Here is a 15,200-nt window from a genome sequence, read left to right as displayed (position 1 = left end):
TGAACTTTTTAGTGGAACACCAAACTTAGGACCACACATTTACTCTTAAATTATTTTGGTGTGCAACTCCAAACTTAACTCCTTGCAATGCAGATAAACATACTTAACCCCCTTTTTTATTTATATAGCTAAGGAAAGAAAACTACCTCCGGTTGGGTTGCCTCCCAACAAGCGCTCTTTTAATGTCATTAGCTTGACTTCCTTCATTCTTGTTCATCCCAGCTCATGGATGCTTTCCTCTTTGTTCCTAGGGCCTCCTAAATAATGCTTTGCTCTGTGACCATTTGCTGTGAAGATGTCCTTTGTGGCTTCATTCAGAAGTTCAAGGCTTCCATAAGGGAGGACCTTTGTCACCAAGTAGGGGCCAGTCCATTTGGACTTGAGTTTTCCAGGGAAAACCTTGAGTCTAGAGTTATACACGAGCACTTGCAGTCCTGGTTTGAACTCTTTCTTTGAGATTCTCTTGTCATGCCATCTCTTAGCCTTTTCCTTGTATATCTTAGCATTCTCATAGGCTTCCAACCTGAACTCATCCAACTCATTCAGTTGTAGTAGCCTTTTCTCTCCTGCTGCTTGAGAGTCAAGATTTAGGAGTTTAGTGGCCCAATAGGCTTTGTGTTCTAGCTTCACAGGAAGGTGACAGGATTTTCCATACAGCAATTGAAAAGGTGATTTCCCAATAGGAGTTTTGAATGTTGTCCTGTATGCTGTAACGACCCAATTTCTGGTACGTCATGATCATACTAGAAACTGAGGGCTACCAACTTGTCTACCTAATTATTATCTATTATTTATTATATGAGCCTGATTCGTTGTTAAAAGCGTAGTTATTTTACAAGGTACTTTTTTTTGAAAACATTTGGATTAACAAACAGTATCATTCATAATCAATTCACAACTAACAATATATAAAACAGTTACAAACAACCACACATAAACACACCACAAGTAGTTGACAACATTCGGTGATTCAGGCTTTATTAGAATATAGACTGTTAGTTAGAACACCCCTAGATATAGCTAGATAATAACTATATACATATATATACATACAACATCCCAGGTCCTGACCTGTTCAAGAGGTCCCTAAGCTGGCACCCTGGTTAGCCTAAACTCTATACTCACCTAGTCCCTCTAAACTACTAAAGCAAGGGAAAGTACGTTCTAAGTCTTCACAACTCAAGTCAGGTGGAACGTCATCAAAAGATAGAACATCATCTGCTACTCCTCTGCACGATCAGACATTGCCATATGACGTCTCTCTGGTACCTCATCAAGTAGCCACACAACAGGAGTCTCGTACACAGGATTTAGGTTAAAGTTCACGTACAAACGGGGTGCGGACATTGGCTGGTCTCACAGTATATACATATAAACAGAGAATGGGATTCACCCTAGACTCAGAAGACTACCTAGAGCGGAATGCTTTTTGCAAACGGTCGTCAGCGAACTACGGAAAGAAACTCTTGCTTCCATCTGAAAGGGGAAGGGAGAGAGAAGGGGTAAGAACTGGGGAGTTCTTAGGAGGGTCGGGGTTATTAGTTATATTCATTTATTTGGGGTCGATTAGCAGGCAAATAATAGAATATAGCAAAGCAGTAACCAAAAGGTAAAGATAGAAAGAGAAAGTAGAGGCAATAGAAAGCAGAACACAAACAAAAGAATACAAGAAAATAAAACATAGAAATAGCATATAAGCAGACAAACACAAAGAAATAGATCACACACAGAAAGGAATGCAACAGAGAATGATGCGCAGACAAGAATGATGCATGTCTAGTCCTAGTACAGGCCATGAGCTCATGTGTCGGTTAGCACCTGCATTCCCGACATTTATCCGGTCACGAGTTCACGATTTCCCGGATACGATTCTCCGTTCAAATAAATGCGCATATAATTATTAGCAGCTCTATTGAGACAGCCTCTGCTTTCTACTCACAGGAAATATACTCTTGGGAATGGAAAATTACTCTTAGGTTGCCTCAGGGCAACAGATAAATAAACAAACATCTCTTGGGTTGCATTAAGCAACAAATATATATATATATATATATATATATATATATATATATATATATATATATATATATATATATATAATATCTCTTGGGTTGCATTAAGCAACAAATATATATATAATATCTCTTGGGTTGCATTAAGCAACAAATATATATATATAATATTTCTTGGATTGCATTAAGCAACAAATATATATATAATATCTCTTGGGTTGCATTAAGCAACAAATATATATATATATATATATATATATATATATATATATATATATATATATATATATATATAATATCTCTTGGGTTGCCTCAAGCAACAAATCATCATATAATCATTCTCATTATCATCATTCATCATCATTCTCACTATTCATCATCATTTTCACATTCTTATGCAGTACCTCTTTCTTTCTCTGTTCAATCATTCTGTACAAACTTTACATCTTTCACTTTTACAACATCTTAATTCAAACCATTTCTCTTTATCACCTTACTCTTTTCTCTTTGTCTTTTTACTTTGCTCTGATTACTCTTTTCTCTGTATCCCTTTATTCTGCTCTGGTTACTCTGTTCTCTGTGTTTCTTTACTCTGCTCTGATTTCTCTGTTTAACGTATGTATTTAAAGCTTATGTAAATTTCGGTATGAATAGTTAGCATGTCCCAAGTATAGGTTCATTAAGTCTATATTGAAACAGTCTAGCTTTTCATATAATGCCTAATCCTATTCGCAATTCAAAGACTAACTAAGTTGCACTAGTTCGTTCACTAGTCTCTGTCTGTTTTTCTGTCGTTAAAACTTTACAGACTTTTTCTCCGATTTTTATCTTTTCTTTAACTTTTATATTTTCTTTATCTTTTCCTCTTTAACATGTTATTACCACTCCCTAAGTGTTTTATGAAGGTAATTATGAGATTCTGCACTTAAAGTTGTCTTTCTAAAGCTTTTACAGAAAACTGCCTTTTCTGCATTATTTTATTATTTTTATTAAAATATTATTTTTAATTAAATATTATTATTTAATATTTTATTATTATTTATTATTTTATTATTAAATTTTCGAAAATTAACTCACTTTTACTTTTAACCTTTAAAATTCACTTTTTACCACCCGTAACTTTTAATATTTCTACTTTTACCACCCTAACTTTCAGAAATTACCAAACAACCCCTTAAACACCAAAAATTTTACTTCCTTGCCCTTTTTAAGATCTAAGGCCTGTTCTTCATTGTTCTTCATCACACTCAAAGTGTTCTTCATGTTCTTTATAAATTCTTCGGATTCTTTCTCTGTTTTTACCTGTTTTTCAGTCTTTTCAGCAACCGATTTTTACCATAATTCAAAATAAATTCCCAGCCACTAAAACCCCATCTTTTCCACATGATTTCAACACAAATTGAACCCCAATTTAAGCTCTAGGGTTTCGTTTTCCAGCAGCCATAAGAACACACATTCATAGCTTGAATTTCATCAAATTTCATCAAATTTTCACAAAAATTTCAACTAGAATTACTCATACAAACAATCAATTTCAAGCACAGCCAAACCATATCATAATCACACAACTCAAACATAATCAATCAAGATTAAATTCGTCAAACCCTACCTGGTTTTGCTGCTCCTAATTCGGTTAAACTTTCAGGTGGTCCTTAAGCACTTTTTCCTCCTAAATCACATCAAGAACAACTTTAAATCCAAAAACCCTCAACTGACCAAATCTCACTCAGCATGTTAGGAAGAGATATATCACCTTAGAGTTGCTGGAAATTCACGTTTCTTGGCTCTCAAGTCAAGTTAAGCATGATTCCTAAGGAAAAACATCAAGAAAACACATGTTTACATGGTTTTCCTTGAAAACCGAATTGAAGAGGGAGGGAGACAGCCATTTCACCTTATTTCCAGCCTTGATATGTTATATGGTTATGTAGAGGAAGAAGAGAGGATCATTTTGGTGAAATCGGAGTTTTGATTTGAGTTTTAGTTCAGAAGAAATCAAGCTTTGAAGATTAAGTGTTCATGAAGGTTTCTCTCTTTTCTCTCTTGTTATTTTCGGCCAAAATGATGAAATGAGGCAGCCTTGGGGGTTTTGGGGGTGTAGGGTGAGTTGTGATTGGTTGGCTTGGAGGTGGGTTAAAATAATATTAAAATATCTCTGGTTTACAACTACTAAAACTAGGTGTATCGGAACACTTGTAAAAATATCTCTAAAAATTATTTTCTGAGCTACTAGCATAAATGACACTAGTAACATATTTAATATGAGAATAAAACATGTATGATGAGGCCTTAGCATTGCTAAATTCATCAGAGAGTCCTGGTGCTAAGCTGCACCAGTAAACCGTAAACCCGATTAAACCGATTTTCTATTTTTAACAAAAATTGACTAGGTAACCTTATAATATCATTCAAGAATTTTCTAATACTAATATAATGATAATATTATACTATTATCTCTCTCCTCTCATGAATCGAGTCCGGTTCGTCAAACAGAGACTATTTACGAAAATCAGAATCAAAACTGCCAACCGATACGGTTCAAAAACTAGGTTCTTCACGATTGCATTATCGAGCTTGCCTCAGAGAAGGTTCTAGCTTAGGAATGACATAATGATAATGAGGATTGAGATGCTTGATGATATAACAGAGGTGTTCCCTTTACTGATCTTCCGGAGAAATCCGTACTTTCAGAAAAGATCTCAGGTACTCAAAAATCAGGGTTGTTACATTCTACCCTCCTAAAAGAAAATTTTGCCCTCAAAATTTCAGTTACCTGAGAATAGATGCGGGTAATTAGTTTTCATCTTATCTTCCAGTTCCCAAGTGTGCTCTTCTTTTCCCATTGGTTCTCATGTTACTTTGACTAAGCGAACAGTCTTGCCTCTTAGCTGCTCATCACTTCTTTCTACGATCTGAACTGGTGATGCTTGATATGTCAAATGATTTCATAAGTGTACTGTTTCTGGTCGTAAAATGTGACTCTCATCGGGAATATATTTCCTAAGTTGTGAGACATGAAAAATATCATGAAGGTTTGATAAATAAGGAGGAAGGACTATTTGATAAGCTACTAGACCGACTCTTTTAAGTATTTGGAAAGGTTCCATGTATTGCGGGTTAAGCCTTTTAGTCTTAAGGGCTCTACCTATTCCAGTAATCGAAGTTACTTCTAGCAAGACACGGTTTCCGTCACTAAACTCTAAGGGTCTACGTCTATTATCGGCATAGCTCTTTTGACGGCTTTGTGCTGTCTGGATCTTCCGACGAATCTCCTTTATCTTCTCAGTAGTTTCTTACACTAAGTCTAGACCTAAGACACTAGCTTCTCCATCGTCATTCCAGCACAATGGTGTCCGACATCTTTTTCCATAGAGAGCTTCATATGGTGCCATCCCGATACTTTATTGGAAACTGTCGTTGTAGATGAATTTGACCAAAAGCAAATACTTATCCCAGCTGCTTTGGTTGTCTATCATATATGATCGTAACATCTCTTCTAACGTCTGGATTATCTGCTCTGATTGTCCGTCTATCTGAGGATGGTATGCTATACTCGTGTGCAATTCTGTTTCCAACGCTTTTTAAAAAGTTCCCTAAAATCTAGTAGTAAACCTCGAAACTTGATCCGAGACAATTTACGAAGGTATCCCATGTAGTCGTATGATTTCTTGAATATATATATTCATTCGAGCCTTTCTGAAGTATAGTCAACTCGAATCGAAAAGAAGCACGCCGACTTTGGCAGACTGTCCACAATCACCCAAATGGCACTACGTCCTGTTGAGGTTCTTGGAAATCTCGTGATAAAATCCATAGTAATCTGCTCCCATTTCCATTGTGGTATTTCTAAGGGTTGCAGGGTTCCTGACGGCTTCTGATGTTCCACCTTCACCTTCTGGCAGGTTAAATACCTTGAGACATAATCAGCTACTTCTTTCTTTAAGTCCGGCGACCAGAATATTTGTTCCAAATCTCAATACATCTTCGTCACTCCAAGATGCATAGAAAGTCTGCTTTGATGAGCTTCTGTAAGAATCTTTTATTGCAATTCTCCAGAGTTAGGCACACAAATTCTGTTCTTGTACTTCCATAGGCCACTACGATCCTATCTCATAGCTCTTTCAGCTCTGCAAGCAATGGTGACATCCGGTACGGTGCTATGAAAATCGGTTCGGTTCCAGGTACTAGATCAATGCTGAATTTTATCTCTTGCTGCGGAAGAAACTCAGGTATGTCATCCAAGAAAACATCAGGAAATTCTTTCACCATTTGGATTTGTTCTAAGCTTAATTCACTATCATTCGAGCTAGCCGCTAACAGAACGTACCCCTCACAATCACTCCCACCTAAGGTAACTCTTACAGAATTCAGATATAAGGTGTAGGACAAAAATAGTTTAGTACATAGACTATTAGATGGAATAACAGTAGTTCTTTTAAAATAATCAAAGAAAACATGATACTTAGATAATCAATCTAATCCTAAAATAACTTCTAAACCAGATGGAGATAAACAGATTAGATCGTGTATAAAAGTCCTGTTCCTAATAGCGAGTGGTACTTGCAGGCACACTAAACTGGTCAAAGCATTTTGGGATGCAGGTGTATGGAAAATCAAGTAAAAATTCAATTTAAGGAAATATAATCCTAACTCGTGAGCAATAATTAGAGAAATAAAGAATGCGATGCACCCGAATCATACAGTACAGTTGGAAATCGATTCTTGACATAACCTGACCTTGAATGAGGGTGTTCGATTGCACAACATCGTCAATAGTGATAGCAAACACTCGTCCTTGTTGTTGAGTGCTAACTGGATTTCAAGTAAATCCCTTTGGACAATCCTTGGCAATATGTCCAAGTTCTCTACAAGCATAGCAGTTAGGTGATCCAAACTGGCAAGACCTGTTATCATGCTCTTTTTCGCATCACTTACATGCAGTGTTTATGTAAGCCTGATGGGCTCGTTTACCATTACCTTGCCTTACTTTACCTCCATTCTTACCCATACGGCGATCAGTAATGTTACCAACTTGTAGGTTCTTATGCTGTCGTATGCCACGTGCTTTAAATGCACCCTTCTCCCAGCTGTCTGATGATTGCTAAGACGCCTTGGTGGAAATCCTTGGCGACTCACTTTAGCCACAATCACTTTCTTAATACATTCTTCCACTAACTTGCTCTTGTTGACTAATTCGGCAAAATTACGTATCTCCAGCGAAACTATTGAAGTCATCAGATCAACACAAAGGCCTCCTTCAAACTTCAAGCACTTCCTTTCTTCAAGGCCAGCAGGATCCCCTTGACAGATCTTAGAGAAATAACACAAATCATCGAAATTACGAGCATACTCAGCAACAGTCATATCCCCTTGCCTCAGCTGCATAAGCTCCATTTCCTTAGCATCTCGTGTTGCTCCCGGAAAATACTTTATATAAAATTCGTCCCTAAAGATATCCCAAGGAATGTCATTTTCATTCTGTTGTAGCAGTCGCTGTATCCCCTGCCACCAGTACTCAGCTTCTCCCTCGAGCATATAAGTAGCAAACTCCACGTGTTGTCCTTCCGGAACATGCTGCGCCCTCAGTGATCGTTCAATACCTCGAAACCAGTTATCAGCGTCAGTCGCAACGAGTGTACCCTTGAACTTAGGCGGATTAACCTTCAAAAAGGTCGCAAGGGTCATAGGTCTTTCAGGATGCCCTAAGTTGTTCTCATCGTTTCCATTATCTTCTCCGTATTCATTCTCGTTCCCATTTCTCACTCCGAGACGTTCAACAGCCCTAGCCGCTCCTACAGCAGCTTCACGCACTACTTCAGCCACGTCGTTCATGGTAGCCATAAACGTTTCCTGTTCCCTCTCGTAGTTAACATTAGGAATTCCTTCCCGTACGCCTCGTCTCTGTGAACCCATCGTGGTCCCGTTCACACTAAACAATCATTATTAAGGTGATCAGTCTTAACACTTCAAGTCAAATGTGAACATTCCCAGCATGAAAACACAGAAACAACCATGCAACATATATCGCTGGGATATCCTATACGCATGAGACACACAAGTAGAGTATGCAATGAAGCATAGTCAGTCCACTCCCCAGGCTCTACTGGGAACGAACTGCTCTGATACCAAATTGTAACGACCCAATTTCTAGTACGTCATGATCATTCTAGAAACTGAGCGCTACCAACTTGTCTACCTAATTATTATCTATTATTTATTATATGAGCCTGATTCGTTGTTAAAAGCGTAGTTATTTTACAAGGTACTTTTTTTTTAAAACATTTGGATTAACAAACAGTATCATTCATAATCAATTCACAACTAACAATATATAAAACAGTTACAAACAACCACACATAAACACACCACAAGTAGTTGACAACATTCGGTGATTCAGCCTTTATTAGAATATAGACTGTTAGTTAGAACACCCCTAGATATAGCTAGATAATAACTATATACATATATATACATACAACATCCCAGGTCCTGACTTGTTCAAGAGGTCCCTAAGCTGGCACCCAGGCTAGCCTAAACTCTATACTCACCTAGTCCCTCTAAACTACTAAAGCGAGGGAAAGTACGTTCTAAGTCTTTACAACTCAAGTCAGGTGGAACGTCATCAAAAGATAGAACATCATCTGCTACTCCTCTGCACGATCAGACATTGCCATATGACGTCTCTCTGGTACCTCATCAAGTAGCCACACAACAGGAGTCTCGTACACAGGATTTAGGTTAAAGTTCACGTACAAACGGGGTGCGGACATTGGCTGGTCTCACAGTATATACATATAAACAGAGAATGGGATTCACCCTAGACTCAGAAGACTACCTAGAGCGGAATGCTTTTTGCAAACGGTCGTCAGCGAACTACGGAAAGAAACTCTTGCTTCCATCTGAAGGGGGAAGGGAGAGAGAAGGGGTAAGAATTGGGGAGTTCTTAGGAGGGTCGGGGTTATTAGTTATATTCATTTATTTGTTGTCGATTAGCAGGCAAATAATAGAATATAGCGAAGCAGTAACCAAAAGGTAAAGATAGAAAGAGAAAGTAGAGGCAATAGAAAGCAGAACACAAACAAAAGAATACAAGAAAATAAAACATAGAAATAGCAAACAAGCAGACAAACACAAAGAAATAGATCACACACAGAAAGGAATACAACAGAGAATGATGCGCAGACAAGAATGATGCATGTCTAGTCCTAGTACAGGCCATGAGCTCATGTGTCGGTTAGCACCTGCATTCCCGACATTTATCCGGTCACGAGTTCACGATTTCCCGGATACGATTCTCCGTTCAAATAAATGTGCATATAATTATTAGCAGCTCTATTGAGACAGCCTCTGCTTTCTACTCGCAGGAAATATACTCTTGGGAATGGAAAATTACTCTTAGGTTGCCTCAGGGCAACAGATAAATAAACAAACATCTCTTGGGTTGCATTAAGCAACAAATATATATATATATATATATATATATAAAATATCTCTTGGGTTGCATTAAGCAACAAATATATATATATATATATATAGATATATAATATCTCTTGGGTTGCATTAAGCAACAAATATATATATATATATATATATATATATATATATATATATATATAATATCTCTTGGGTTGCCTCAAGCAACAAATCATCATATAATCGTTCTCATTATCATCATTCATCATCATTCTCACTATTCATCATCATTTTCACATTCTTATGCAGTACCTCTTTCTTTCTCTGTTCAATCATTCTGTACAAACTTTACATCTTTCACTTTTACAACATCTTAATTCAAACCATTTCTCTTTATCACCTTACTCTTTTCTCTTTGTCTTTTTACTTTGCTCTGATTACTCTTTTCTCTGTATCCCTTTATTCTGCTCTGGTTACTCTGTTCTCTGTGTTTCTTTACTCTGCTCTGATTTTTCTGTTTAACGTATGTATTTAAAGCTTATGTAAATTTCGGTATGAATAGTTAGCATGTCCCAAGTATAGGTTCATTAAGTCTATATTGAAACAGTCTAGCTTTTCATATAATGCCTAATCCTATTCGCAATTCAAAGACTAACTAAGTTGCCCTAGTTCGTTCACTAGTCTCTGTCTGTTTTTCTGTCGTTAAAACTTTACAGACTTTTTTTCCGATTTTTATCTTTTCTTTATCTTTTCCTCTCTAACATGTTATTACCACTCCCTAAGTGTTTTATGAAGGTAATTATGAGATTCTGCACTTAAAGTTGTCTTTCTAAAGCTTTTACAGAAAACTGTCTTTTCTGCATTATTTTATTATTTTTATTAAAATATTATTTTTAATTAAATATTATTATTTAATATTTTATTATTATTTATCATTTTATTATTAAATTTTCGAAAATTAACTCACTTTTACTTTTAACCTTTAAAATTCACTTTTTACCACCCGTAACTTTTAATATTTCTACCTTTACCACCCTAACTTTCAGAAATTACCAAACAACCCCTTAAACACCAAAAATTTTACTTCCTTGCCCTTTTTAAGATCTAAGGCCTGTTCTTCATTGTTCTTCATCACACTCAAAGTGTTCTTCATGTTCTTCATAAATTCTTCAGATTCTTTCTCTGTTTTTACCCGTTTTTCAGTCTTTTCAGCAACCGATTTTTACCATAATTCAAAATAAATTCCCAGCCACTAAAACCCCATCTTTTCCATATGATTTCAACACAAATTGAACCCCAATTTAAGCCCTAGGGTTTCGTTTTCCAGCAGCCATAAGAACACACATTCATAGCTTGAATTTCATCAAATTTCATCAAATTTTCACCAAAATTTCAACTAGAATTACTCATACAAACAATCAATTTCAAGCACAGCCAAACCATATCATAATCACACAACTCAAACACAATCAATCAATATTAAATTCGTCAAACCCTACCTGGTTTTGCTGCTCCTAATTCGGTTAAACTTTCAGGTGGTCCTTAAGCACTTTTTCCTCCTAAATCACATCAAGAACAACTTTAAGTCAAGTTAAGCATGATTCCTAAGGAAAAACATCAAGAAAACACATGTTTACATGGTTTTCCTTGAAAACCGAATTGAAGAGGGAGGGAGACAGCCATCTCACCTTATTTCCAGCCTTGATATGTTATATGGTTATGTAGAGGAAGAAGAGAGGATCATTTTGGTGAAATCGGAGTTTTGATTTGAGTTTTAGTTCAGAAGAAATCAAGCTTTGAAGATTAAGTGTTCATGAAGGTTTCTCTCTTTTTTCTCTTGTTATTTTCAGCCAAAATGATGAAATGAGGCAGCCTTGGGGGTTTTGGGGGTGTAGGGTGAGTTGTGATTGGTTGGCTTGGAGGTGGGTTAAAATAATATTAAAATATCTCTGGTGTACAACTACTAAAACTAGGTGTATCGGAACACTTGTAAAAACATCTCTAAAAATTATTTTCTGAGCTACTAGCATAAATGACACCAGTAACATATTTAATATGAGAATAAAACATGTATGATGAAGCCTTAGCATTGCTAAATTCATCAGAGAGTCCTGGTGCTAAGCTGCACCAGTAAACCGTAAACCTGGTTAAACCGATTTTCTGTTTTTAACAAAAACTGACTAGGTAACCTTATAATATCATTCAAGAATTTTATAATACTAATATAATGATAATATTATACTATTATCTCTCTCCTCTCATGAATCGAGTCCGGTTCGTCAAACAGAGACTATTTACGAAAATCAGAATCAAAACTGCCAACCGATACGGTTCAAAAACTAGGTTCTTCGCAATTGCATTATCGAGCTTGCCTTAGAGAAGGTTCTAGCTTAAGGATGACATAATGATAATGAGGATTGAGATGCTTGATTATATAACAGAGGTGTTCCCTTTACTGATCTTCCGGAGAAATCCGTACTTTCAGAAAAGATCTCAGGTACTCGAAAATCAGGGTTGTTACATATGCCCAGAGAGCATCTTCTAATTTTCTTGCCCAGTCATTCCTTGTGATTCCCACTGTCTTTTCTAAAATCCTCTTCAGCTCTCTGTTAGCCAGCTCAGCTTGGCCATTGGTTTGGGGGTGATAAGGTGAAGCCACCGTATGAATTACCCTATATTTGTGAAGCAATTTCTCCATTTGTCTTGTCGCAAAAATGGCCACCACCGTCACTAATACGACCCTTAGGTACCCCATATCTGGTGAATATGTGTCTCTTAAGGAATTGAAGAACAATTGGTGCATCACATGTAATTGTTGCCATGGCTTACACCCATTTTGAGACATACTCCACTGCTACCAGAATGTATTTGAAGGAATAGGATAGAGGAAAGGGGCCCATAAAATCTATACCCCAAAGATTAAAGAGTTCTACTTCCAGAATGTAATTTTGAGGCAATTCATTCCTCATTATCAATCCTCCAGTTCTTTGACATTCATTGCATTGGTGCACAAATTCTCTAGCATCTTTGAATATTGTTGGCCAATAAAATCTACTTTGAAGCACTTTAGCTACTGTTCTCTCTGGCCCAAAATATCCACTATAAACTGAACCATGACAGTGCCACAATATGTCTCTCATCTCATTTTCAGGGATACACCTTCTAATCATCCCATCTGGATATCTTCTGAACAAGAATGGTTCATCCCACAAGAATTTTCTAGCTTCATTGAGCAGCTTCTTCACTTGTTGCTTGGTGAATTCTTGAGGGATCTTCCTTCTAACCTTGTAGTTTTCAATGTCTGTGATGAGCGGATAATTTGTACGCTTTTTGGCATTGTTTTTAGTATGTTTTTAGTATGATCTAGTTAGTTTTTAGTATATTTTTATTAGTTTTTAGTTAAAATTCACTTTTCTGGACTTTACTATGAGTTTGTGTGTTTTTCTGTGATTTCAGGTATTTTCTGGCTGAAATTGAGGGACCTGAGGAAAAATCTGATTCAGAGACTGAAAAGGACTGCAGATGCTGTTGGATTCTGACCTCCTTGCACTCGAAGTGGATTTTCTGGAGCTACAGAAGCCCAATTGGCGCGCTCTCAACGGCGTTGGAAAGTAGACATCCTGGGCTTTCCAGCAATATATGATAGTCCATACTTTGCCCAAGATTTGATGGCCCAAACCGGCGTTCAAAGTCACCCACAGAAATCCCAGCGTTAAACGCCGGAACTGGCACCTAAATGGGAGTTAAACGCCCAAACTGGCATAAAAGCTGGCGTTTAACTCCAGGAAGAGTCTCTACACGAAAATGCTTCATTGCTCAGCCCAAGCACACACCAAGTGGGCCCGAAAGTGGATTTTTATGTCATTTACTCATCTCTGTACACCCTAGGCTACTAGTTTTCTATAAGTAGGACCTTTTACTATTGTAATCATCATCGGGGTAGCTATCTTCATTCTATGCTATCTTAGATCATTGGAAGGCTGGCCATTCGGCCATGCCTAGACCTTGTTCTTATGTATCTTCAACGGTGGAGTTTCTACACACCATAGATTAAGGTGTGGAGCTCTGCTGTACCTCGAGTATTAATGCAATTACTATTGTTCTTCTATTCAATTCTGCTTGTTCTTTGTCCAAGATATCACTTGTTCTTCAACTTGATGAATGTGATGATCCGTGACACTCATCATCATTCTCACCTATGAACGTGTGACTGACAACCACCTCCGTTCTACCTTAGATTGGGTGAATATCTCTTGGATTCCTGATACACGATGCATGGTTGATTGCCTGACAACCGAGTGCTCGCCTGACAAACGAGCCAGCCATTCCGTGAGATCAGAGTCTTCGTGGTATAGGCAAGAACTGATGGCGGCATTCAAGAGAATCCGGAAGGTCTAACCTTGTCTGTGGTATTCTGAGTAGGATTCAATGATTGAATGACTGTGACGTGCTTCAAACTCCTGAAGGCGGGGCGTTAGTGACAGACGCAAAAGAATCACTGGATTCTATTCCGTCCTGATTGAGAACCGACAGATGGATAGCCGTGCCGTGACAGGGTGCGTTGAACATTTCCACTGAGAGGATGGGAGGTAGCCACTGACAACGGTGAAACCCTTGCATAAGCTTGCCATGGAAAGGAGTAAGAAGGATTGGATGAAGACAGTAGGAATGCAGAGAGACGGAAGGGAAGGAATCTTCATACGCTTATCTGAAGTTCCTACCAATGAATTACATAAGTATCTCTATCCTTATCTTTATGCTTTATTCATATACCACTATACCCATTTGAGTCTGACTGACTAAGATTTACAAGGTAACCATAGCTTGCTTCATACCAACAATCTCCGTGGGATCGACCCTTACTCGCGTAAGGTTTATTACTTGGACGACCCAGTGCACTTGCTGGTTAGTTGTGCAAAGTTGTGTTTATGCCATGGTATTGAGCACCAAGTTTTTGGGGCCATTACTAGGGATTATTTGAGTTGTGAAAAGTAGTGATCACAATTTCGCACACCAGTCAGCAAACCAAGGAGCTTTTTGAATTTGCAAGAGATGTTCATCTGGGAAGCTTTCATTCACTGGTTGAGCAGCCTCTTGATTTGTTCCTTGTGGCAGCCTTGATAAGTGATCATCAACTTGATTCTCACTCCCTTTTCTAACCTTTATCTCTATGTCAAACTCTTGTAAAGCAATATCCATCTAATGAGCCTTGGTTTGGCATCCTGTTTTGACATCAAATACTTAAGGGCAGCATGATCAGTATAAACCACAATTTTAGATCCAATCAAGTATGGTATAAACTTATCAAATGCATAAACAACAGCTAGTAATTCCTTCTCTGTTGTGGTGTAATTTTTCCGTGCTTTATTCAATACTTTGCTTGCATAGTAGATGACATGGTGCAGGGTGCCCTTCCTTTGTCCCAACACAGCACCAATTGCATGGTCACTTGCATCACACAAGAGTTCAAAAGGTAATTTCTAATCTTGGGGTGTGATGATTGGTGCTGTTGTGAGTATGATTTTTAAAGTTTCAAAGGAATGCTTACAGCTTTTATCAAAAACAAAAGGATTATCAACCACCAGCAAATTACTTAGTGGTTTAGCTATTCTGGAAAAATCTTTGATGAATCTTCTATAGAATCCAGCATGCCCTAGAAAACTTCTAACAGCTCTCACATTAGTTGGTACAGGAAGTTTCTCTATAATTTCTACTTTTTCCATGTCAACCTCTATACCCTTTTTTTGAAACTTTGTGACCAAGAACAATTCCTTC

At 37.5% G+C, this 15,200-nt stretch overlaps 1 protein-coding gene across 1 annotated transcript; it reads right to left on the bottom strand.

Moving 5' to 3' along the window:
* Positions 1 to 213: 213 nt before the first annotated feature.
* LOC130934070 (uncharacterized) lies at positions 214 to 5,848 on the bottom strand. The gene is made up of 2 exons (XM_057863660.1): positions 5,787 to 5,848; positions 214 to 724 (listed from the first exon to the last, which is right to left on the bottom strand). Exons 1-2 carry the CDS (start codon positions 5,846 to 5,848, stop codon positions 214 to 216), a joined length of 573 nt encoding a protein of 190 aa, XP_057719643.1.
* Between the last annotated feature and the right edge of the window lie 9,352 nt (positions 5,849 to 15,200).

This window comes from Arachis stenosperma, chromosome 6 (assembly GCF_014773155.1).
Source record: "Arachis stenosperma cultivar V10309 chromosome 6, arast.V10309.gnm1.PFL2, whole genome shotgun sequence".
NCBI classification, from domain to species: domain Eukaryota; kingdom Viridiplantae; phylum Streptophyta; class Magnoliopsida; order Fabales; family Fabaceae; genus Arachis; species Arachis stenosperma.
Note: the sequence above shows the minus strand (reverse complement) of the source record. Positions and strands in the feature narration are given on the sequence as shown.